At 40.6% G+C, this 25,224-nt stretch overlaps 1 protein-coding gene and 1 pseudogene across 1 annotated transcript; one reads left to right on the forward strand and one right to left on the reverse strand.

Annotated features, from left to right (window-relative positions):
* Positions 1–1,310: 1,310 nt before the first annotated feature.
* LOC131101379 (hexokinase-1) lies at positions 1,311–17,241 on the reverse strand. Its single transcript, XM_058046449.1, has 18 exons — positions 16,811–17,241; positions 14,145–14,307; positions 12,100–12,248; positions 11,129–11,248; positions 10,201–10,296; positions 10,033–10,132; positions 9,673–9,856; positions 9,370–9,525; positions 9,045–9,278; positions 8,660–8,964; positions 8,387–8,535; positions 7,389–7,508; positions 7,165–7,260; positions 4,994–5,093; positions 4,733–4,916; positions 4,498–4,653; positions 2,523–2,756; positions 1,311–2,446 (listed from the first exon to the last, which is right to left on the reverse strand). Exons 1-18 carry the CDS (start codon positions 17,126–17,128, stop codon positions 2,296–2,298), a joined length of 3,015 nt encoding a protein of 1,004 aa, XP_057902432.1. The 5' UTR covers positions 17,129–17,241; the 3' UTR covers positions 1,311–2,295.
* Positions 12,420–25,224, forward strand: part of LOC131101373 (M-protein, striated muscle-like) — a 31,478-nt pseudogene continuing 18,673 nt past the window's right edge.

The raw sequence follows: 25,224 nt of genomic DNA on the forward strand, positions 1-25,224 counted from the left end.
CAGGAGAACCTGGATATATGGCCCCTGTCTGAGGAGGAGCACTCATTGTCGGACACACTTTGTCAGAGGCAGCGAAGCCGGACGTGAGGGCGCTGCGTGGACACATTAATGCCGACATTAATGCACCTTTCCGGGTGAGAGCGCGCTCCTTCTGGCTTCAGCAACAGTTTGGCGGATGCTCCAATAACTTCTGCCTGAGCTTGCCTTGTAAACAGAAAAGCAGAGCTTGGGGAAGAGCAGAAAGTGTTTCACGCCTACAGCCACGCCCATAAGGAATGACATCCTCCTCTGTGACATCACAAAAGTACAGTTTTGCAACGTCCTCTGAAACCTAGCGTTTTGACCCATCCCAAACTTCTTTCGGGGCTTATTTCTAAATGCGCAAAACCATTATCTGAAACTTTGGCATGGTTTAAAGCAAGGGTCTCAAACTCAATTTACTTGGGAGCCACTGGAGCTAGGGTCTGGGTGAGACTGGGCCGCATCAGGTTTTCCCCCCCCAAAAAAACGCATTTATTAAAAACAGAAAAATGAATAAACTTTGCTTCGGTTCCGATTTTCTTCAAGAAAAGCGCTGATAAAACATTCCACTGTTCTCAAATATCTTACTTTTCATTTTTTTACACAAAATAAGATGAAAAATAAATAAACAAATCAAGAATAAAAAAAAAACAATCAGTAATAAATAAATAAATATAATAATAATAATAAAAACTTAAGAAACCACATATAGTTGGTGGGTAGACAAATTATTTTTTTCAGATTATAATTAACAAAGCATTATTAGAGCCCTGTAGACATGACAAAACACGACTATAGTCACATTTATACTATTTTTATTTCCAACATATTGCGCAACTGCAGGGTCTTGAGACACATGCTAACTCGCAAACTAGAGAGCTAGCAACCTAAACTGTAGCCTTCAAGTCATTTCCTTTAAACTTAAATAGCCAAAAACCACTTCCACACGGATAGGGAGCATTTGGCCCGCGGGCCGCATGTTTGAGACCCCTGGTTTAAAGCGAGAATGCAACATTCTAACTACAGTTATAGGTCAGAAAAGTTAAAAACCGTTATGTGCCTAATACACTTGGGTGCCTGATACCATTTTCACATACTGTATAAAAATATCAAAATAAATATCATTTAGAGCCTAGAAACATTTGAGAGCAGGTCTGTAATAACAAGGTAAGACTGTCGGACCAGGACAGTTGGTAAGTGTCCAAAAGTGTGTATTTGAGATTATAGAGTCATAGTTTGTGTGTTTATTTATTATTTAGCAGTTCAAAAAGAGACAGCAGACCAGCAGCTCCACAACAAAATATAATTTAATCATGAACTGACTTTTCACTGTGTCCATCACAACTCTATATCTATCTATATCCATGTGAAACAAACAGAAAGACCCCTGGTCTGAGTGTAAGGCATGCAGTCTCCACAGAGCTTTGGACATTGAAAGCTTACAGGTCGGACACACGTACACTCCTGTCACAAATACACAATAAAGCGTTCGCAGTATTGTTCCACTCCTCCCCGGCCGGGTCCAGTAAGCATGGATTCTCTACACGTGTGGAGGCGGGATTCATCACGACAACAACAAAGCTTAGTAGTTCACAAATACTTCTAAAATATACGCTAAAGCCTCCCGCTTGCTCAGAGCCGCCGCCGGAATACTCGAACACGTGACATACATGGACAGACGCACGACAGCAGGTCAGTAGCTTAGCACATGATGTCATGAGGATGAATCGAACAGCCGTGACTCGTGCATTCAAAGTCTCTGCAGCGAGCCCTTGTTGCTACCTGTAAAAACGACTCTGCTGGTTCCGTGAGAGAGAAGGTCCGGCTTTAAGAAGTTACATAGGAAAGCCGCGGGCCTTAATTCTCATATAAAAAGTGCAGGCATTTTCTTGTTTCTGTGGTCTAAAATGCTCGTAACCTCTGCGATCCAAAGTGGCCTCAGCTATATAAATACAGTCATATATTTGCCTCCATATAAAAATAAAATTAGCAATACACTAATATTACACAACTAAGGAGGTTAGGTAGATCAGATTAGGACAGGATTTTCAGGACAATGTACAAACACAAGAAAGCTGCTGGTGCAGTTTAAATAAATATTTTGAGGCGGGTGCTCGTATGCTGTGCTTGGGGCAAGGCACCCTGACTGTTGGGGGGACAGGGGACAGATGTGGAGTCACGGCTGTTTGGGGTTGGTGGGGGTGATTGGCTGTGTGGCTGGTGAAAAGGTGGCGATGGAGCAGCAGGTCGATTCTCCGAGGTGAGGCCAGCATCTCAGTGCTGCTGAGCCTCCATCTCCCTCTGACGGCAGCCCACAGCAGTGATGAGGGCGGCACCCTTGCCGCTGCCGTCCTCCGAGAGCAGGAAGGTGACGTCACATTTGGGGGCGAGTTCCTTCACCGTTTGATGGAAGATCCGAGAGAAGCTGTGGAGAAGAGACAAATAGAACACAAATGCCTGAAATGGCTGTTCAGCTATCAAACAAAAAAACGTTGCCTTACTGTGGGTGCAACTTGTATAGCGTTCCATCCACGCCCACAGTCACGTCCAGGTGGTCCAGTTTTCGGTTCTCACGGATCTTGTCCACCACGGCGGCCATGCCGGCTCCGCAGATCTGTGCCGCGCGGCGAGACACGGTGCCACACACCTCTTTGACAATGATACTGTCATCACAGGTGCTGTCCAGCCCCAGCTGCTGCAGGATCGCCCTGACCTGCAGCAGCGCCAGACGATCACTGTGGAGCGTGGGCGAGGGGGACATGTCAAAGGTCAGCCAACAGCAGGAGAGTCACCGGATCCCTCACAGCTGTTGCCAGAGGCGAAGGTAGGCTTAAACAGTCTGACACTGCGTCACCCTGCCCTATTTTATAGGTGCATTGTACTGCGTGCTTGCATCATTTCTAGAATGTATATTCATTAATACTTTTCGTATTTGCCCAGTAGCCGCTATTTTTTAACTGAAGAATGCGTAGTGGCAAATTATGTACCTTTTTTATTGATTCTTAAGATGATATAAAACAATGTTTAATACACATGTTTGGTAACAGCAGATACCAGCACCAGCAAATACAAATAGACGGTGTGGACATTGAAAGGGTGAACGAAAATACATTTCTGGGGATCACAATAAATGAAAATATGAGCTGGAAACCTCATATTACTAACATACAACATAAGGTGGCCAGAAATATTTCAGTATTGAACAAAGCAAAATTTGTTCTCAATCAGAAATCACTCCACACTCTTTATTGCTCTCTGGTTCTACCCTATTTTACTTATTGTGTGGAAATATGGGCTAATAACTATAAAAGCAATCTTCACTGGCTAAATGTACTGCAAAAAAGGCCAGTAAGGATAATTCATAATGACGCCTACAGAGAACATACTAACTCCTTATTTCTAAAATCACAAATACTTCAACTTGCTGATATAGTTAATGTTCAAACATCTAAAATAATGCATAAGGCTAAAAACAACCAATTACCTAAAAATGTCATCCAGTACTTCTCTACAAGAGAGGAGAAATATGATCTCAGGGAAGAACGACATTTGAAACACTTCTATGCTAGGACTACGTTAAAAAGCCATAGCATTTCAGTATGTGGAATCAAACTATGGAATGGATTGAGTAAGGACCTCAAACAATGCACAACGATGAGCCAATTCAAGAAACAATACAAGCAGTTGATGTTTGCTAAATACAAGGATGAAGAGTCTTGAACCAGTCATGATGTGCTATATATATCACTATATTGACACGTACTATGGTACCCATTATGTCATTGGATGCTCATATCACCTCGTACTTCGGTACGAGGTACATTATTTAAAAAAAAACGAAAAAAACCTTAAACTGTGTTATGGAAAGCAGGAAGTGAACAAATGTAACAGTTACTGATTGTAAAGGTACCAGATGGAGGGGTAGGATTTAATAAGCTTTGCTTCTTCCTACTCCTTTTGGACATGTGGAACTGTGAACTGATTATGTTCAAATGAAATAAAACCATTACCATTACCATTACCATAAAACAATGTTTAATACACATAAATATAAGGCTGAGTTTAAGGGGATTAATATTGAAGTCAGTGTACTGGGGGTTGTCCATTTTAAAACTATGCCACTTAAGACTGTTTGACCTTATAAAAGTGTTTACAGCCTGGTCGTCTCCTGCGTGGTTAGCTGTGACCAGCTCTTGTTTCTCTTGCGTACAGTGTTACACTAGCCGCTAAGCTACAGTACAGTAAGAGGAAACCACCTGTGTCCACACCAAGGTCATAGATCGCAAAGCGAACATAAGCGTTAGCAGACTCTATGAATGATTGGCCAAGAACTTTGATTGTCATGCCTTAGCATCTTTAAACTGCTAAGAGTTGGTAACTTAGCATTAAACACCACTCCAAGTTAGCGGATCAGAAAAAAATAACGCAAACATAATTCACCATAAAGTTCATTTTGCAAAGTAAGAAGTTCCTCACCTCTCTATCTGAGACAGGAACTTTGTCTCGAAGATCCCTCTGGTCTTCAGCGTTTCAGAGATTTGTCCCCGGAAAAGGAATCCACGTTTGGTCAGATCAATTAAAATCTGTCTGACAATCTCTCCGAGGTACATGCCACTGCACATTTTCTCATACCTGAAAGAGACCAGGAAGAACATCTGTGAGGAAACTTTGACATGAAAGTGCTATCAGATACCAAAAAACACGTCCTGACCGTTGTTTGCCTTCGTTGAGCGAGTTCTCATCTACCGCCTGGTCGTACTTTGTCCTGATGTCATCCAGGCAGCCGTTGTCTCCAAAAGCTCCCCATTCCATGTTGACACACATGCGGCCTTCGTTTCCGTCCACGATCTCGATGTTCCTCAACTCCTCCATGTAACAGGCGTTACTCCCTGTCCCTGAGAGGAGACCAAATTGTGTTAACGGCTCCTTTCCTATAAGTCCGTAACACATGAGAGGTTAAATGTCAGCTTACCTGCAATCAGACCCACCTCACAGGTGGGTTCCTCGTACGCGCAGGTCATCATGGTGCCAACTGTGTCATTGACTATAGCGACCACATCCAGCTCAAATTCCTGAGAGAGACAACAACAGTAGAAGATGTTCATCAAGTTGCTGGACAATCACTTTTTTGTTTAACTTCCACAAGTAGACAAGACTCATGCGTTAGATTTTGTGGTTTTGTGGTCGCGGGGGTGCTGGAGCCTATCCCAGCTGTCTTCAGGCGATCAGCCAATCACAGGGCACATATAGACAAACAACCATTCACACTCACATTCATACCTATGGACAATTTGGAGTCGCCAATTAACCTAGCATGTTTTTGGAATGTGGGAGGAAACCGGAGTACCCGGAGAAAACCCACGCATGCACGGGGAGAACATGCAAACTCCACACAGAGATGGCCGAGGGTGGGATTGAACCCTGGTCTCCTAGCTGTGAGGTCTGCGCGCTAACCACTTGACCGCTGTGCAGCCCGCCAATGGACCAAGTATGTATAATTCAGTCTTTATCAGATGATCACAAAAGCCCAAGTCTTCACAAAGCTCTTTAGTGTTGTTGATGATGATTCCGCTGTTCAACCCAAAATAAGCATTGATACACCACACGCTGGTTGGTTGCACACCACACTGAGCACAATGCATGTGTTTCCCAAATCAGCCCAAATACGGAGGAGCTCCCTTGGCCTTGCAGTGATAATTCCCAGTTAAAAGATCCCACACTGCAGATTCATACATTGGGCGGTTTGTTAGGACATGCCAGCACAACATTCGCCACTCTCATTTCTGCCCTGGCACTGGGTTACCTGGCACTTAACGATTAACGGTCACTGAATACTTACTGGCTCCTCCATCTAGAAGGGTGAAACTACTGTTAGACCAGGAAACTGTGAGGGATTTGGGATTTGAACTGTAAGTCACACACTGATCGGGACATTTTCTTTCTCGATGTTATATGTGGCAGGCATGCAGGAAGCATGTGGGAATTGGCTATTCAGTGAAAGGAATGTTCTCTCAAAGGTATGTTCTTTCAAAGACCTATTAAATACCGTATGGAGGATCGGTTAAAACCTGTATTTATTGAAGCATCTAATTTAAAGTGAGGTGTTGTGGGAGTTGTACTGTTAGATGTGAAGGGGAGCACATTGATGGTTTAAAACCTGCATGCAATACTGTACAAATAATGGAAAAAAAACAGTCAATGAAAAGTATACTTCATGTAAAGTTCTTCTTAGTCCTTTTTAAATAGTAGTCAATCTGATATCAAATCTAGTATCGTGCTAATTAGGGATGTTCCAATCCAATATTGATATGGGGCTGATAATGTCAGGTTTAAACGCTTTCGAATCTTACTGCCTCTATATGTATATATATTTTTTATTTTATTTGGACAAATATATGAAACATTACAGTGCATTTCTCACATCAATCAAAATATAACTTTCCATTATTTACATTTTTACATTTGTATTCAACTATCTGATCCCAAGCCCAAAAGGAGTAGGCTGAAGCAAAAGCTTATATTCATGTTCATGTTCATTATGTTCATGCCACAGTCTTGTTTTCCCCTGTTATTATTATCATTGTAATATTATTATTGTTATTATCATTATCATTATTGTTATAATCTTGATCATTATTACCATTATTATTGTTATTATTATCACCATTATTATAATCATCATTAATATTACCATTTTCATCATTATAGTTGTAACAATTTTGGGATTTTTTTTTAATTATTTAATTTTACAGACTTGTAAAATTGTGGATAAAACTATACCCCACTTGCACATAGAAGTAAAAAGGTGAGTTTTTCTCATTCCTACTATTTGCTTCATGCTTTTCTAATATGCCACACTGCAAAAATAAAAAGTAAGTGTATAATTCGTATTGATATCGGATCACTGTTGGTTACAATATAAGGAGTGCAACTGAAAAAGTTGTATCAAGGTTACCCCAATTACTAGTTAGTAGATGTAGGATAAGACAGCAAGTTGACCAGAGAAATTGACACTTTTTGTTGACAGGAAGTCTCACTGTGGAGTTGTGGGAAGTGTACACTAGAATATCTTATTATGTTGTAGGTTATTTGAAAAAGACTGCTTGTTCCACCTTTCTGACTGTTAAAATGAGTCATGCTTACCTCTTTTCTCTTGATGGCCTCCCTCAGAAGCTCCACTACATCTTCACCCTCACAGTCTGTGGCTTTGAAACCTTTGGTCCAGGTCACAAGTATTCCCTGACAATCGCAGAACATTATTAGTATTAAATAAATGATATGGTCTCAGGACTATGCAACCCACTCTAAACTATACTATAACATACGTAAATACACAAACGTTGGTAGATATTTAATAGGGAACTCACTGCATCCAGACTGGTTTGATGACAGGGGAAGGAGAAAGTAAAACCTAGAGGCAGACGAGCGCTTTTCATTCCCATGTAGTCCAAGAAGTCAGAGATACAGTGCACGATGTGGTCAAAGAGCTGCAAAAAGATTTGGATTTGAGGCTACATTACATTCCTCACTTGAATTATTTCAATCTGAAGCAGTTTCCACAGACTATTCAATGGACAAACTATGGAATGGATTGAGTAAGGACCTCAAACAATGCACAACGATGAGCCAATTCAAGAAACAATACAAGCAGTTGATGTTTGCGAAATACAAGGATGAAGAGTATTGAACCGGTCATGATGTGCTATATATATATATGTATATATATATCACTATATTGACACTTACTGTGGTACCCATTATGTCATTGGATGCTCATATCACCTCGTACTTTGGTACGAGGTACATTATTTAAAAAAAATGAAAAAAAAACCTTAAACTGTATTGTGGAAAGAAGGAAGTGAACAAATGTAACAGTTACTGATTGTAAAAGTACCCGATGGAGTGGTAGGATTTAATAAGCTTTGCTTCTTCCTACTCCTTTTGGACATGTGGAACTGTGAACTGATTATGGGATGCATTCAATTGTAATCTGATGCATGTTCAAATGAAATAAAACCATTACCATTACCATAAAACAATGTTTAATACACATAAATATAAGGCTGAGTTTATTATGCATTATTCAAAAAAAACAAAAAAAAATCTTTAACTGTATTATGGAAAGCAGGAAGTGAACAAATGTAACATTTACTAATTGTAAAAGTACCAGATGGAGGGGTAGGATTTAATAAGCTTTGCTTCTTCCTACTCCTTTTGGACATTTGGAACTGTGAACTGATTATGTGATGCATTCAATTGTAATATGATGCATGTTCAAATGAAATAAAACCATTACCATTACCATTACCATTACCATTCCACAGTCTTGACAGGATAATTTCAATTTCCAATGCAGTGTAGTTACCTCCTCTCCTGTACCCTGCATGACTTCTATGGGAATGGCGTAGATTTTGTTATGCATCTCCACTGATCGCCGCTTCCCGCTGCGAATCTTTACCAGAAGGACACGGAAGTTTGTCCCTCCAAGATCCAAAGCTAGGAAATCTCCATTCTCTGTATTGCAAGGAAAATATTTTCTTCATTGTATTGGTTTTATATTTCAGAAATCATGACTGACTTGCAGCATTTCCAATGATTCATTGCCTCCAACTCCTCTCTTTGCCTGCACATGAGTCACCTGTTCCATCCGGTGTACTTCGAACATATGTGGGCAACATTTTGACGGTTGCTTCCTCGTGGGTGTCCTTCTTCAGGCCTCTTTCAATCTCCACCCGCATCCGCTTCTTCACTTCCAGCAGCTGGGCTTTGCTGAGCCTGAACTCGGCTAAGGTCTGCTGAATCTGTCTCGCCTGCTCCGTCAATCGGTACGCCACCGCTGTCACCATGGCGGCACCTTTGGCACTGCCGCTCTCTGACAGCAGAAAGCGGACATCCGAGTCCGGGACCAAGCGCCGCACCGTCTTGTGCAAACGGCGGGCGTACCTGTTTAAAAAGGATTACGTCATCAAAGAGGCTTGGTTCAGTCACTGCAATCTAAGCTCTTCTTATGTGTCTTATCTTACTGCGGGTGCATTTTGTAGAGAGACCCGTCGATGCCCACGGTAGTGCGCAGGCGAGCCACGCCCTTGTTTTCTTTAAGGCGAGAGAGGATGCCCCCCAGTGTCGCAGAAATAAGATTTGCTGAGCGGAATGACACAATGGTGCACACATGCTGCACAGCCAGACAGTCTTCATCAGACGGCTCCACCCCGAGCCTCGTTAGGATTTCCATGCACTTCTTTAGCCCTTCTTTAGTCCTGACGGCAGAAGCATCATCATCATCATGCTGTGCGTATTTTCTCACAGTATATGATGCATTAAACCACACATTAAACACACATGACCTACTTTTCAATGGCAGAAACATGCTTGGTCTCGATCTTCCCTTTTGTCAAGAGCTCAGGAGTTATCCGGCCCTCAAACAACAGACCCTCTTTGGCCATCTTGACCAGAATGAGTCGCACCAGTTCTCCCATGTACATGCCGCTGGCCATCTTTTCAAAGCTAGGCAGAAACAAACACAGTTGGCTTTGGTTAGCCATTCTAGTTTTTTCTTCATACTTTTCCAAAAGTGACAAATGACGTCCGACCTTGATGTTTATTTGCTAAAACCGTGAATTCTTGTCAGAATAAAGAAAAACAGAATCTCACAGCTGCTTTCCTGGGTTGATGGATCCCCTGTCGATCTCACGATCAAATTCTGTGCGAATGTCCTCTAAAGAGCCGTCGTCCCCAAAGGCCCCCCACTCAGTGTTGATGCACATCCGTCCCTCGTCGCCTTCCACCTGGTCAATGTGACGCATTTCCTCCATGTAGCAGGCATTGGTTCCTGTTCCTGAAAACATACAGAGCACAGAGAGAGATCAGTAGAGCTACAGAACCATCATCCGTCCGTTTACGCCCATTTGGGTTCATCGTACTGTTGGCATCCCAAATGTGGATTAGTCGTCATGCGGCTGAAAGCGCCGTTTGTGCTACGGTCTATTCTCAGTCGTAACAATCCAGCTTTACCTATGATGATGCCCACTTCGCAGCGCTGGTCGTCAAATCCGCAAGTCATCATGGTTCCGACGGTGTCATTCACCACTGCCATGATATCTGCCTCATAGTCCTGATAAACAGATGTTTCATTAAATTAACAAAGCTATTTTTTTTGGTTATTGGATGGGTGAAACTTACCCCCCGTTTCTTGATTGCCTTGTTAAGGAGTTTTACAACGTCCATGCCTTCGACTCCACTGGCCTTAAACTTTTTTGTCCATGTCACTAAGACAGCCTGTAAACAAATAGTTTCAATCACTTTTAGTCAGATTTGTCTAATACTTCCATAATTCAGCTTTGGTCTCCAGAGGACATAATGATTTCATTTTGAGGTACTCCCACCGATGGACACAATGATTCGTGGAATGACTTGAACTTGTACATAATGTACATTATCACATAGTACAGTATTGATTGGCCCTGTACCCTAGAAACCGCCCATGAATGATACGGGAAAAGGCCGAAATGATACTGTGTCAAAGCCCAGGGCAGTGATACTGATAAAATATAGAGTTTAATCATGTCCAGTATCAGCCCCCGTAGCTGTCCACTCAGAGCGCGCTGCTCTGGTATCGTGCCCGTGAAACAACCAATCAGAGAACAGCGCACGAGCGTGAACACACAGCGTTTGTTTTGCTGCCGTCTGTGCTCTGTCAACATGTCAGCAGTTGAATAGTAAATAGTAAATAGTATATTAAATATTAGTATAATAGTAAATATTAAATAGTACGTGATAATAAGCTCATGATTAAATAGTATGTGATAATTATAGGTTATCACATGGTTTGTCTGGTATCAGGCCAGGTATCATGCCCCCGGTCTCGGGCTGATACTGGCACGCTGGGGCATGAAACTGGGCCTGATACCAGACAAACCATGTGATGATCTTATTATCACAAACTACAGTATTATGTGATAATAATAATACCCGCGTGCCAGTATCAGCCCGAGACCGGGGGCATGATACCTGGCCTGATACCAGACAAACCATGTGATAACCTATAAGTATAAATTATCATTTGACAGTCAAGACCTTTGCAAAAAGTCATTATTTTGGCAATGTTTACCTCATCCAGTTTGGTTTGGGCGCAAGGAAAAGAGAATGTAAATCCAACAGGGAGCTTCTTGTCCTTAATTTTCTGTTTCTCCATAAAGTCACCCAGGCATTCTGCCACATGGTCAAAAAGCTGTGGACAAAAAGCACATTTACAATATGGGATAGAAGGGGAAAACACTACGTAATAGAAATGATGCATTGGTTTAAAAAAAATATTCTTTACATATTAATCTCCAAGCATTTTGTCATGAAGTATTCAGAACTCTGACTTGAAAAAGCAAACAGGTGTTTGATAATCTCCACTGTGATGGCGGAAATCTTTACCTATAGTTTTTTTTTTTATGTGACTAAAGCACTCTGCTGTGAAACAAACAAGGTTGTTTAACTCGTTCCTGTATCACCTTACTTTTTGAGACAGCTGTCGTTTCATGAAAGTGCATCTGTCACTATTCTGTCTGTGGACGCCGTGCTGTGAGCCAGTCAGACGCACAACGCCAGACCATCTCTTGTGTTTTGGTGATCGTATTACAACTCGGCTGCCAGCTGTTGTGCACAAGTTCACTGAAGGTCAAGGAGCTGACGTCAGTCGCCTCTTAGCTCTATTCTGGCTTTAAACAGATGAGCATTTGAATGAAGCTTGTTAAGAGAAGCCTGTGTCTGTATCGGCTAACAAGACCAGAATATGTCTAAATTACTTTTGTTTTGTTTGAGTCTTGAATCCACATTAGATAATCAAACTGTCAGGAATCATTGGATCATTTTATAAACTTGGTTTGTTCCAAGTCAGAATCCCAACAGACTGAATGTGAGATTGCTGTATTGGTCACAACAAACTAAACAGGTAGAAGATTTTGGTGTGGTGATGAGGGCATCCCCGAGGACTACCCGAGGACTGGTTTGCATCTATTGTACTTAAAACTGAGTGTACGCTAGTTAACAAGACTGGAGTCCCTGTCGGAAATAAGTCATGTTGGTGTTTACCTGTGTTCCACTGCCATGAATGATGTTGTCTGGGGTTTCATAAGACTGGCTCTCCATTTGGACCGGTTGCTTTTTGTCCTGCGTCACCTTGACTCTCAGGATCCGAAAGTAGGATCCCCCGAGGTCCAGAGCAATGAAATCCCCCTTTTCTGTTAAGAACGATAATTTTGGAAGATGTCAACATCTGAATGTAATGATAATGGTAATGGTTTATTTGAACATGCATCACATAATCAGTTCACAGTTGCACATGTCCAAAAAGGAGTAGGAAGCAAAGCTTAATAAATCCTACCCCTCCATCTGGTACTTTTACAATCAGTAACTGTTACATTTGTTCACTTCCTGCTTTCCTAATATAATTCATTCGTTCATTTTCTACTGCTTATCCTCACGAGGGTCGAGGGTGCTGTAGCCTATCCCAGCTGTCTTCAGGCGAGAGGCGGGGCACACCTCGGACTGGTGGCCAGCCAGTCACAGGGCACATATAGACAAACAACCATTCACACTCACATTCATACCTATGGACAATTTGGAGTCGCTAATTAACCTAGCATGTTTTTGGAATGTGGGAGGAAACCGAAGTACCAGGAGAAAACCCACACATGCACGGAGAGAACTGAGGGTGGAATTTAACCCTGGTCTCCTAGCTGTGAGGTCTGCGCGCTAACCACTCGACCGCCGTTTAGCTGCCATATTTTTTATTTTTTATTATTTACTGCATGTAAAACTATAATTATTGTCTACAAAAATATATTTTGGTAACATTGTTGGGTGTCTGGAACGGATTGTTGGAATTATATTATTTTCTATGGGAAAATTGTACTTGGTTGGAGTATATTTTCATTAGAGTCTGACATTCTGGAGCGGATTAATGGCTGTATAAGATAATTTTTCTCATGTGAAAATTGCTAGTTGCTGTTGCTTAAAATAGGAAATGTTTAGCTTCTTGAAATGTACTTTTTGCAGTACATGCAAAATCAACACTATTTGCATGATGAATTAAAGATTATGGCATTTAGTAGAGGGCAGTCCTGTAGTTTTTCCACACAGTCTTCTGAAGTACGTTTGTTTCATTGACTCAGAACTTGAAGAAATGCGAGTGAGGTCAGGAGTTGACGCGGCCGTGAGCTTGCCAAACACAATAGTGACCACAAAACAGGCTTATGTCACCAGCGCCATGCTAACACATCAGCACATTTTTGCAGGACGATAGACGCGGGGTGAATCTGTGTGTGTGTGTGTGTGTGTGCTTTGACACACATGCAGCTTGCACGGATGCTGGTGGACAAAATTGGCATGACTGTGGACCTGCACCACCATGAGACAATGTAGTAGAGGTTCAATGTGATGACTATGCAAAACTCCAGCATATATCATCATGATGAAACATCTCTCCCAAAGTTGATGTCAGCTTTGTTCTGTGCAATTCACACACGTAGCCACTGGGGGCGCAGTGGGGAATTTAACCCTCTTGTATTTCCTGGGAAGCTCCCATATTTTGCTCTTTGTTCCTGTTGCGTGTTTTTGTTTTGTTTTGTTTTGTTTTTTTAAGCAGGTTAAAGGCCTGCTAGTGCCATCAAATGAAAAGCAGCCCTAATATGTAATATGTAATATATAAATAGCCACAACACATATCGTTGAAAACTATTATTTTAGTTTGCCGTTTTTTTTTGTTTTTGACAATGGTGACGGTATCCACGCTTGAGACACAGCAATTTTCTGTAAAATTCCCTTTTTGAAAATTTTGCAAATGTTGACATGTATGGGAATGAGTGATTTGTTTAATATTTAAATATTGAATGTTATGCTTCTTCACATTTTTTTGACATTTTTTTGAAAATCTAATTGAATGTTCAGTGAAATGAATGTCTTCTGTTTCTTGTTGAATATAAAGGTCAATTTCCTACATTCAAAATGTAATTTCAGATTCGTTCTTTTTGACATTCATAACTAATGAAAAAAAGATGAAAATTATTTATTTTACAAGAAAGAAAGCAACCGGGATCTGGGATCTTTTTAACAACATGTCTGTTATGTCCTCATACCTGAACCGTCCGGGATGGACCTGACGAAGGTGGGCAGCATCTTGACGGTGGCGGTGGGGTTGGTGTCATGACCGAGCCCGTTCTCCATCTCCCTGCGGAAGCGGTTCATGATGTCCTTCAGCGTCTCATCCGAGAATCGCATGGAGTAGAGGTACTTGTCGATCTGAAGAAGCAAACACATCAGCAGTGAGTTGTTGGCTAATCCCATCTTTGACCACTCGGGGGCAGCAGACACACAGAGTAGCTCAGTGATTCCCAAAGTGTGTGCCGCGGCCCCCTGGTGGGCTCTGGTGGTACTGCAGGTGGACCATGATAGGTCATTAAAAATGTGCTTCATTTTTGCAAATATTATTTTTTAAATTATTTTTATTGTAAAATATTTATTGCAAGATAAAAAATATTTATAGGCCAAAGTAATGACCCATTGAGTGTTATTGATCTGTCACAATATTTTGGGAACCTTATACAGTTTATGATTGGAACGTAGCTCTCTGGTGTTGAATGTCTCCAGTGTTGAATACAGTTATGAAAAGTATGAGAATTAATTCTGTCTTGTGTGTACACCACAGATTAAAAGTTTGGCCTTCCTTTATCCCCCTGCTTTCATTTCAGTCCTGAATAATAATAATAATAATTATTATTATTAACCATAATAATTATTATTTATTAACAATAATAATAATCATTATTTATTAACAACAATAATAATAATTATTATTTATTAACAATAATAATTATTATTATTTATTAATATATTATTAATATAATTATAATATAATAATTATCAATGTGATAATAATGATGATAACAATTATTATTATTATTATTATTATTATTATTATTATTATTATTATTATTATTATTATTATTATTATTATTATTATTATTATTATTATTATTATTATATAAGAGAGCTACGTTCCAATCATAAACTGTATAAGGTTCAGGTCAATAACACTCAATAAGTCATTACTTTGGCCTTTTAATAATAATAATAATAACTATTATAATAATAATAATAACTATTATTATTATTATAATAATAATAACTATTATTAATAATAGTAATAGTAGTAATAATAATAATAGTAACTACATAACTATAATAATAGTTAATAATAACTATTATTATTATTATAAAATAACAATAATTATTATTATTATTTCTATTATTAAGTTAAGTGCTTTGAGAATGAAGCATTTCGCCTACGTACTGTTTATAGGACAAAGGTGGGCTGCAGACATTTTATAGATTTTCAAGTGGGCCCTGGGTAGGTAAAGTTTGGGAACCCCTGGAGTAGCTTATTTACATCCTGTACGTGTAAGTCTAGTGAAGCTCACTGCTGCCTCCTGGAGTAAAAATCTTTAAATTTGTCTTTTTTTTATATGTAAATAAATTTTGGGAGCACTACAAACCAACATTGTGGCAATGGGAAACATGCAGAAATATGACACTTAAGCTTGCATTATTATCCTCCATTAGGACACTTTTACTAATTAAGTTAGTGAGATTGATGTTTGTTGTTCAATACTTTGAGTCGCTCAACAAACAGAACAGAACAGCGGAGCCCCCTCAAACACACATCAATGTGGACTTTTAGAAACATTGTCATTCAGAGCTACGTATATTCTTGTTGCGTCATTTTAGCAGCAGTCGGACGCCATCACACACACAAGTCTCCGCGTTTGTGTCGTGTTGACCTTTGTGGTGTTGCTATTATTAACTGCTCATTAACATTGCAGAGGACACAAATGGCACAAGGCTGGCTTTCTCCTGTGTGCAGCGCTCAGCACAATAACATGGCAGCTGCTTGTCCACCATGAACTCATCTGTTTATTAAACAGTGTCACAGTGCTTTAAAAACTCAAACCGCAGGCAAACACTCCTGTTCTACTGGCCCATCACAATTCCTGCAGCTAAACCCCGAACCAGATTTAAATTAAAAATATGCAGAATCTGATATGTTAGGTAAAGATATGTCTTACAAATGTTGAGTTGTTGTGTTGTTGAGGAACTGTAGGTACGCTAAACACTTGTAGATATTGGCTAATGCGTCCATGATTAATATGCATACTACTATGGGATGACGTGACATCCTGCTAGCTTGGGTTGCCCCACTAGCCCACTTCATTAAAGGCACGTGCATCAGCTGCACGGTGACATCACACATGACATTATAAAGTCATCACAAGCTCCGCCCCCTGGCCCTCCATCCCCATGGGAACACGTTGCCGGTCTGTCGTCACATACGACCAGCGGCTAATTTTTGCAAGGTCAGTTCTGTCAAAAGGTTGTTTTTTTTCTACACAGTTAATTTCCACTGCCGGTAAGTGAAACCCGAGTAGTCAGATGAGTGCCAAAATGACACCTGTCTGCTTCAGACCAGACATGGAGCCCTCCACATAGACCGCGTCAAGGACACAAGCACTTCCTGCACCGCTAACCTCTCACCTCTCTCCCTCGTGATCACAGCCAGATAGACATCCTGCCCTCCTCCTCCCCTCCCCCGCTTCTTCCCAAATGCTGCATCCTTCTCTCCCCCCCCCCAGACCAACCCACCCCACCGGCTCTTTGCTGACATGCAGCTAACGTTATTAACATGGCTGCCGTGTCCTTACTCAGCTCCACCGCTACTAGCGGACCTCCGTAAGCTGCTTTCACGCACCTTTTTGAGTTGATCATCCTTCAACTCGGTGAAGTAGTAGGCCAGGAGCTGAGCCGCAATCATCCCGACTGCACGTAACGTCCACGAGCCGCTTGGATTGTCAAGAAGTGGCCTGCAGGAAGCCTGACGTCCCCCCTCTCGGTCCTGTCTCTCCCCCCCTTGCCGATCCCTTGTTGCCTGCCGTGGAGGAGTGCGATGATGGCCTGGGTTGTGTGCTGGAGCAAGGAGAGGTGAAAAGTGTGGTGAAGCCGGAGTGCAGAGGCAGCAGGGGCCGTGCCTGCTCGTCTGTGACTGGCACACACATACACACGCACACATACACACACACACTCACACACAAACTCATACACACGGAGAGGCTGGCTTTGACTGTGTCCCCTCCCTCTGCTAGATCCCTGTTAGCTGTCGGGACATGAGGTAGCTCAGCTCTGGAATGGTGGTTTTCACTATGCCCTGCCCCCACACACTGCTCTGATTGGCTGAGCTCAGGAAAAAAAAGGGAGGGGGGCCTCTTCCTCTCACCCACCTAAAGAAAGGAGGAAGCTGCATCTATGTGATAACGCTCTCTACTCCTCCCCTCTACACTCGACTTCATCTCGTGATACCCTGGCCGGCACGTCACCCACGTTGCCACGGCAGCCTGGGAGTGAACGTGCAGGGGTGCAGGTCGTCCACACCGTGACGTCATCATCCCGCTTCCCGCTGCATTGGCGACATGATGGAGGAACGTTCAGCCATTTGCTCAAAAGTCCTAACATGAGCATCAGGCCTTCTGTGTTAATGTTGAAGTCAGAAGACTAAATCGCCAGATGGTCGGGGAGGTTTTAGTGTAACTCTACTCTGGTGGGTAGACAAATTATTTTTTTCAGATTAAAATGAACAAAGCATTATTAGAGCCCTGTAGACATGACAAAACACGACTATAGTCACATTTATACTTTTTTTTATTTATAACATATTGCGCAACTGCAGGGTCTTGAGACACATGCTAACTCGAAAACTAGAGAGCTAGCGACCTAAACGGTAGCCTTCAAGTTATTTCCTTTAAACTTAAATAGCCAAAAACTTACCACTTCCACACGGATAGGGAGGATAACTATTAACAGTTATTTAACCTTTAACATGAACATTAATCAAACGTAATCATTTTTTCTGGGTACATGATACCATACAGCATCCATATCAAACTTGCGCGGGCCACACTAACATTAAACTTTCAAATCAAGGCGGGGGCCTCAAACTAGTGTCCTGCGGGCCACATTTGGCCGGCGGGCCGCGTGTTTGAGACCCCTGCTGTAAAGAATAATCAAGGAACAAAATATACATTTATATACCTGGCAAGTTCTTTTAGATTCATGTATTCATGTGAGTGTTGAACGTGACACGGACATCAGCAGTCACATGTTCCTTCAAGTTTTCTTTGAATCACCAATGTGGCGTGAGTGCCCTCGGCATCATAGATTCAACCACAAGCCCCGCCCCCCTTCACTTACATCATCACACTTTTGGTATTGTTGCAATGGCGGGCAAACCCTCTGACATGCCACTGCTGGGATTTAGAGTTTCCTTCTTTTATTACCATACTCTGCCCCCTCCCCCGTGGTAAAAAGTAAGAGGGAGGGGGGAGGGACAAGCAGTCATGACAACCACCCTCCCGTCCGCTGTCATGGCCGCTTAAGGGTGACCTTCTCATCTGACCTTTTTTGTCATGCAAACAAACACACAGGAAGAAGGCAAATATTTAGCTAGTTTTTTGTCTGAGTTAGTTGGTTTACATAGTTTTAGTTTTAGTTTTAGTAATAGTAATAAGTATAGACAGTAAGAAGTAATAAGCAGTAATAACAATATGAACTATGCACATCAAAGCACTAAATAGAAACAAACTCAACAGTTTTAATCAGCAACATCTGCATTCATTGACTTCAACATTGTCTTTTTATTTGTGTAAAACTTCCTCACGCGCTCCAAAAGTTGATATTTAATTTTGGAAAGGTGAATATAGCTTTGCCCCCGCAGCTCGCTCCTCTGCACGTTATCACGCTCCAATAATCTCCTTTATTCCCACCGCAAACACGCCCAGTGCTGGCGCCACCGAGAGGACCAGGGCGCGTTCATGTTTCACTCGGATTGCTCAAAAGTACTTTTTCACTGCATCTTATGAGGCAAGATACTATTTCAAAAGTATTTCAAAGTCAATGAGAATTGTTGTGTTGGGCCTTCTCGTCATCCGTGAAAGGGCGTGAAGGCTAAGTGTTGAATGCCAGACAGAAAAGTTTAAGGAAAACTGCACTTTCTTTGGAATTATGCCCATCATCCACAATCCTGATGTGAGACATGAACATGCATGTCTTTCTCTTTTCAGTGCATTCGAAAGATATAAAAACAGATAAAAAGACAAAAAAAAAAAGAGCTCAGTACTGCTTTATGATGCAGACAAAGACCGTGATTAAACACCTCAAAAACTTCCAACAAGGTTTTATGGTTTTACATCCACACTGGTACATTCATGACAACATAATAAAATACTTATTTTATGTATTTTAGCCATTTTGAAGTGACAGCCACGAGAGGGCGCTGTAGGCTTGTGTGCCATTATCTGCAACTACTGTACTACTATTCATTCATTCTATTCATTTTCTATGCCGGTTATACTCATTAGGGTCGTGGGAGTATGCTGGAGCCTATCTCAGCTGACTTTGGGCAAGAGCGGGGTACAACCTGGACTGGTCACCAGCCAATCGCAGGGCACATATGGACAGAATCAGAAGAATCAGAATCAGAATCGCCTTTATTGTCATTGTATTGCATACAACGAAATTTGATTGCAATTCCACGGTGCATTTTGTAGAAGAGTAAAAATAAGAATAAGGAAAAGAATAAAAATAAAACAAGGAATAACAATATAAATATATAAAGTGGCAGGTGCTGTTCAGAATAAGTGTAAATATATGTACATCAAAAACAATAACCTATACAGTAATACAGTAAATTGTCCATAGGTATGAATGTGAGTGTGAATGGTTGTTTGTCTATATGTGCCCTGTGATTGGCTGGCCACCAGTCCAGGGTGTACCCTGCCTCTCGGTCGAAGACAGCTGGGATAGGCTCCAGCACCCCCGCGACCCTTGTGAGGTAAGCAGTAGAAAATGAATTAATTAATGATTTTTTTACCGGGCTGCACGGCGGTTGTGTGGTTAGCGCGCAGACCTCACAGCTCGGCGACCGGAGTCAATCCCACCCTCGGCCATGTCTGTGTGGAGTTTGCATGTTCTCCCCGTGCATGTGTGGGTTTTCTCCGGGTACTCCGGTTTCCTCCCACATTCCAAAAACATGCTAGGTTAATTGGCGACTCCAAATTGTCCATAGGTATGAATGTGAGTGTGAATGGTTGTTTGTCTATATGTACCGTCGCCTGAAGACACCTGGGATAGGCTCCAGCACCCCCGCCACCCTCGTGAGGATAAGCGATAGAAAATGAATGAATTAATGAATTTTTATTTTTTTTTAAACTGAGTAACTGGAGGAGACCCTGGCTTTTAATGCCATGAAAGAGTAAACAGGAACTAGTGCAATGCTCAGAGTAGGCAGCAGAGGGCAGTGTTGCGCTGTGGAGCTAATTCAACTCTACATGAGTGCAGAGCACAGTGTGTCTATGTGAATGTGTTGAGGAGATAACAATGTCCTCTTTTAGAGCACCTCACATGACAGATATAAACTCCCATATAGTGTATGCTGATAAATACCGCAACAAACATGCATTTTGTGTTTCTTTACCGGGTGGCATACACCTTGCTTCTGTTTTTCCAGTATTAACCGAGACCATACCGGAGCCACCTGCTCATCATGGGAGTCGTTTTCCCCACACATCTTCTCCATTTGAATAGACTTGAGAGTGAAAATAGCAACAGTAAGTTGTACAGTAAGTCTTGAGGCTGTCACTGACTGAATCAGAGAAGTTGGAGTTAAAAATAACTGACTGCTGTTCACAAGTGTTGAGCCAAGGAGGAAAAGCGCTCCCCCACCACCCAGAAACCTAAAAAGGTCTCCTCGGTCTTTCACTGTCAAATAATATCTGAACTTCAAAAGTCAATAAATAACTATGTGTGACATACACATTAGAAAGTATTGCATGGAACAAGCGTCACTGATAATTACTAGTCGGGAACAGTATTACAATGCCTTAAGAAAATGCTAATTTTACAATAACTGCCAATAATAATTATTCTTAATGAGTCAGTAAAAATCAGTTTCTGGAGGAAGGTTTTCCAGTGAGAAAGAGAGCAGAATTTGTAGGTAAATGCTATATATAGTCACTGGTGCATCCATACATGGGTTGGAAGGCTGAACGGCATGCCTTGGGTGAGAGGCTAATATTTTTGTTACCATCAGCAAGTGCTTCCCAAGCGACGTCCGGCTGCTCCGCCACGGCTTTGCGCTCTTTTAATCTCTTGGGGTAAGTCATCTCTTTTCGCACAATTTTACCTTACAGAGCTTTTGACAGAAAGAATGTTGCAGCAGCAGCTGAGTGGGATCACTGAAGTGTATTTGTGTTTTTGTAAAAAACCCTGTTGACAGACCACTTGTTTCCTGTGTCAATTAGCACTTGTCCTAAACATACACGCACATTTAGAGGTGGCTCAACAAAAGAACAAATGTGCTTTACAGTGTGTAAAAAACATGTGTCGCTTAAGTGCGGTAAGTTCAATCCAATCCAATGTTAATGAGGGGATTCGTGCATGTAATCGAACAACATAAGGACTTTTCCACTGTTAATGACCTCCACTTTCCTAATGGCGGGCAAGGCTAACCACTGGAAGCTATTCATAGCTGAGAAGTGTGAGGTTGTAAGGTGAAACATTTCAAGTGCTCTCAGTCTGTCCCTAAATATTGTACACCCTGGTTTTCATACGCCCCGGATTTAGTATGATTAGTTTTTTTTGTCAAAAATAATTGTTAAAAAAATGTCTCAGTTTTTGGACACTGCCTTTGTTATCATACAAATGCGTCAAACAAAATAGTCCATTAAAGCATCCACATGTCGGTGAATGGATAGTGGATCTTTTAGCGTTAGGACACTACGGACACATTCCAACCTGGGAATACTTTAATTATCTGTATTGTGTTTGTACGGGTGGTTTATTTGTTCATAGACCCTTAACACAGAACGATAAACAACTGGTATCTGTCGCCTTCATGTGTATTTCTGAGTGTGAGATGAAGAAATGAGAATGGAGATGAAAAATCTGACAGTGAAGAAAGTTGCATGTGCCAGAACTTTGGTAAAGAAGGTGAGAAACCCAATTAGAATTCAAGAAAGAAGTTTTAGAGTAGTACGCAGGAAGCGTCTGTTACAATAGGATTGCAATGTAAAGGTAGGAACCTTTAAAACAGGTTGCAGGGGGACCGGTTTAAGAGGGATACGCAACAGACAGTGAGCCGAACTAAACTATGATTATTGTCTATAAAATGTGATTTATGTTAGTTATTTTTTGGGTGTTTGGAACACATGAATTGGATTAGCATTGTTTCTTATGGGAAAGTATTGATTTGGTTTTCATATGTTTTGAATTATTGACAAAAACAAATCAATCTCTGTGAACCCAGAACCCAGCTTATAGCTATATTTGTTAAATTATATACTATATTATATATATAATATAATATATATATTATATAATTATATATAATTATATATATTATATATTATATAATATTTGTTATTTGTTATATTTATTAAAACATGGCATTTATACCAAGGGTGTACAAACTTTTTCCAGCGAGGACCACATTTGAGAAACAAAAGGAATATTATGACTTTATTCCAATATTTAGACTTTATTCTTATCATTATAACTTTTTTGCAACCTAATTTTTTGAAAATTTAGACTTTTGTGTTGATTTTTCTCACAACTTTATAAATGAATTTCTTTTTTTTCTTTTATATTTCAACAATACGCTACTGAAATTACATTATTTTTCGTCATAATAATGTGGTACAGTAAACCTCGGATATATCGGACTCGGATATATCGGAAATTCGCTCACAACAGATAAAAAAGAACCGATTTTTCTGTAATGCATTTCCAATAAAAATTCATTGCATATATCGGATTTTTTATAACGGATTTTTATAACGGACATTTTCCGGTATAGGCATATAACGGATTTCGCTTATATCGGACAAAACCAGTGGGAACAATTGAATCCGATATATCCGAGGTTTACTATATTCTCATAAAATTGCGGCTTTTTGTGATTCATCTTTTTTCTTTTCATATTTTTGACTTTTTTCTGCAAAATTCCTGCTGATTTATCCAATTTAGGCATTAAAAAAAATTTGTTAGTTAAATTATAGTTTTAGATTATGCTGTGGGCCAATAAAAAAACAGCTGCTGGCTCCCAAGCCACATCTTGGACCCCCCCGGTCTAGACACATGAAGTACTAGAATAGGATGAGGATAGCTTGTGATGGTCTACATACTAATATTAACAGAGGAGCGACTCATTCATTCATTCATTCATTTTCTACCGCTTTTTCCTCACGAGGGTCGAGGGTGCTGGAGCCTATCCCAGCTGTCTTCGGGCGAGAGGCAGGGTACACCCTGGACTGGTTGCCAGCCAATCACAGAGAGGAGCGACTCATAGAATAGAAAGTAGTATTGATGTCATGCTAACATAACATATGTTTGGTCTTCCTTTCCCACTCCTGGTCCGTGTAGCAAGGTGTCCTTGACGTCTTCCGGTCATGTCTTCCAAAGTCATTCCCTGGTACAAGAGGCAGAAGTATGGCAGCCAAGTCAAAAGTGATTTAGCTTATCAGCACAGCACAAAGCGTGTAATCAGCCAGCAGACACAAAGGTATGAAGCTGAAGTCCGTCTCTGCCTTCTGCTGCTTTGCCAGGTCCATTTTTGTCTGGCTGACAGCTCGCTTTTTTTTAATAGTTAACCTTTGTTAACATCAAGTATGGTGATGCTGAACAACCACGTCATCCATGATGGTGGTCCACATTTTGGTCTTATTCTGAATTATAATCAGTCACCAGTTCTGTTTACTTTATCACTACTGTGTGTCGTGCAGAAGGTCCCAACCCAAAGAGCTTCATGGTGCTTTAGCTTGACTTAAGCCTAAGAAGAGCTAAGGCTCTGCATGACAAATGCAAGCTGCAAAGAAAGCATAGGCCTGCTGCAAATCAAGCCAAGTAAGAATAAATGGAAGATTTCAAGTGTACTCACAGCCGCTGGTGCTCTGCAGCTTTTGCTTAAACTGTGTGCGGTTGGGTTACTTTTTCCACCGAGGGCCTCATTCAGGTACAAAAGGATGTGGGGGACCGTTTGCATATTCATTTTGTACAGTAAATGTGCTGTGTTGGTCAATACAGTCAGATGTGGAAGTCCAAAAGGAGTTGGAAGAAGCAAAGCTTATTAAATCCTACCCCTCCATCTGGTACTTTTACAATCAGTAACTGTTACATTTGTTCACTTCCTGCTTTCCATAATACAGTTTGTTTTTTTTATTATTATTATTTATTTATTTATTTTTAATAATGTACCTCGTACCAAAGTACGAGGTGATATATATATGGGTAAATATTATCCAAATACTATGTAAATATTACATATGCAAATGCATATTTTCAGTAATTTAAGTAATATAATTTAAGTTTTTTGTAATTAAAAAATCTATATATTTATGTATTTATTTACTATTTATTTTTTATATTTATTGATTTATTTATTTATTTATTTTGGGCCACGTACTGAGAACCACTACCCATTCCTCACAGAGACTTGAGTCGCCAACGCATCCCTCTTCAAGGATTTTAGTTTTATTGTATTGTGGCTAATATGGTAATGCTAATGGTTTTATATTCATTTGAACATGCATCGGATTACAATTTGAGTGCATCCCATAATCAGTTCACAGTTCCACATGTCCAAAAGGAGTAGGAAGAAGCAAAGCTTATTAAATCCTACCCCTCCATTTGGTATTTTTACAATCAGTAACTGTTTCATTTGTTCACTTCCTGCTTTCCATAATACTGTTTACTTTTACAATCAGTAACTGTTTCATTTGTTCACTTCCTGCTTTCCATAATACAGTTTACTTTTACAATCAGTAACTGTTACATTTGTTCACTTCCTGCTTTCCATAATACAGTTTACTTTTACAATTAGTGACTGTTTCATTTGTTTACTTGCTTTCTATAATACAGTTTAAGTTTGTTTTTTTAATAGTGTACCTCGTGTGATATCTATTATTATATTTCATTCATAATAAATCACTTTTTTTAAATATTTTTAATATTCTGAGATGAGGCAATAAAAAGGACACCCCACTTTGGACACTCTGGGTTACTCCTTTTTCCATGGCTGCTAATCTGGTTGGCGCCTGATGTGTTCAACCGAGAATACAA

This window comes from Doryrhamphus excisus, chromosome 1 (genome assembly GCF_030265055.1).
Source record: "Doryrhamphus excisus isolate RoL2022-K1 chromosome 1, RoL_Dexc_1.0, whole genome shotgun sequence".
Classification (NCBI taxonomy): domain Eukaryota; kingdom Metazoa; phylum Chordata; class Actinopteri; order Syngnathiformes; family Syngnathidae; genus Doryrhamphus; species Doryrhamphus excisus.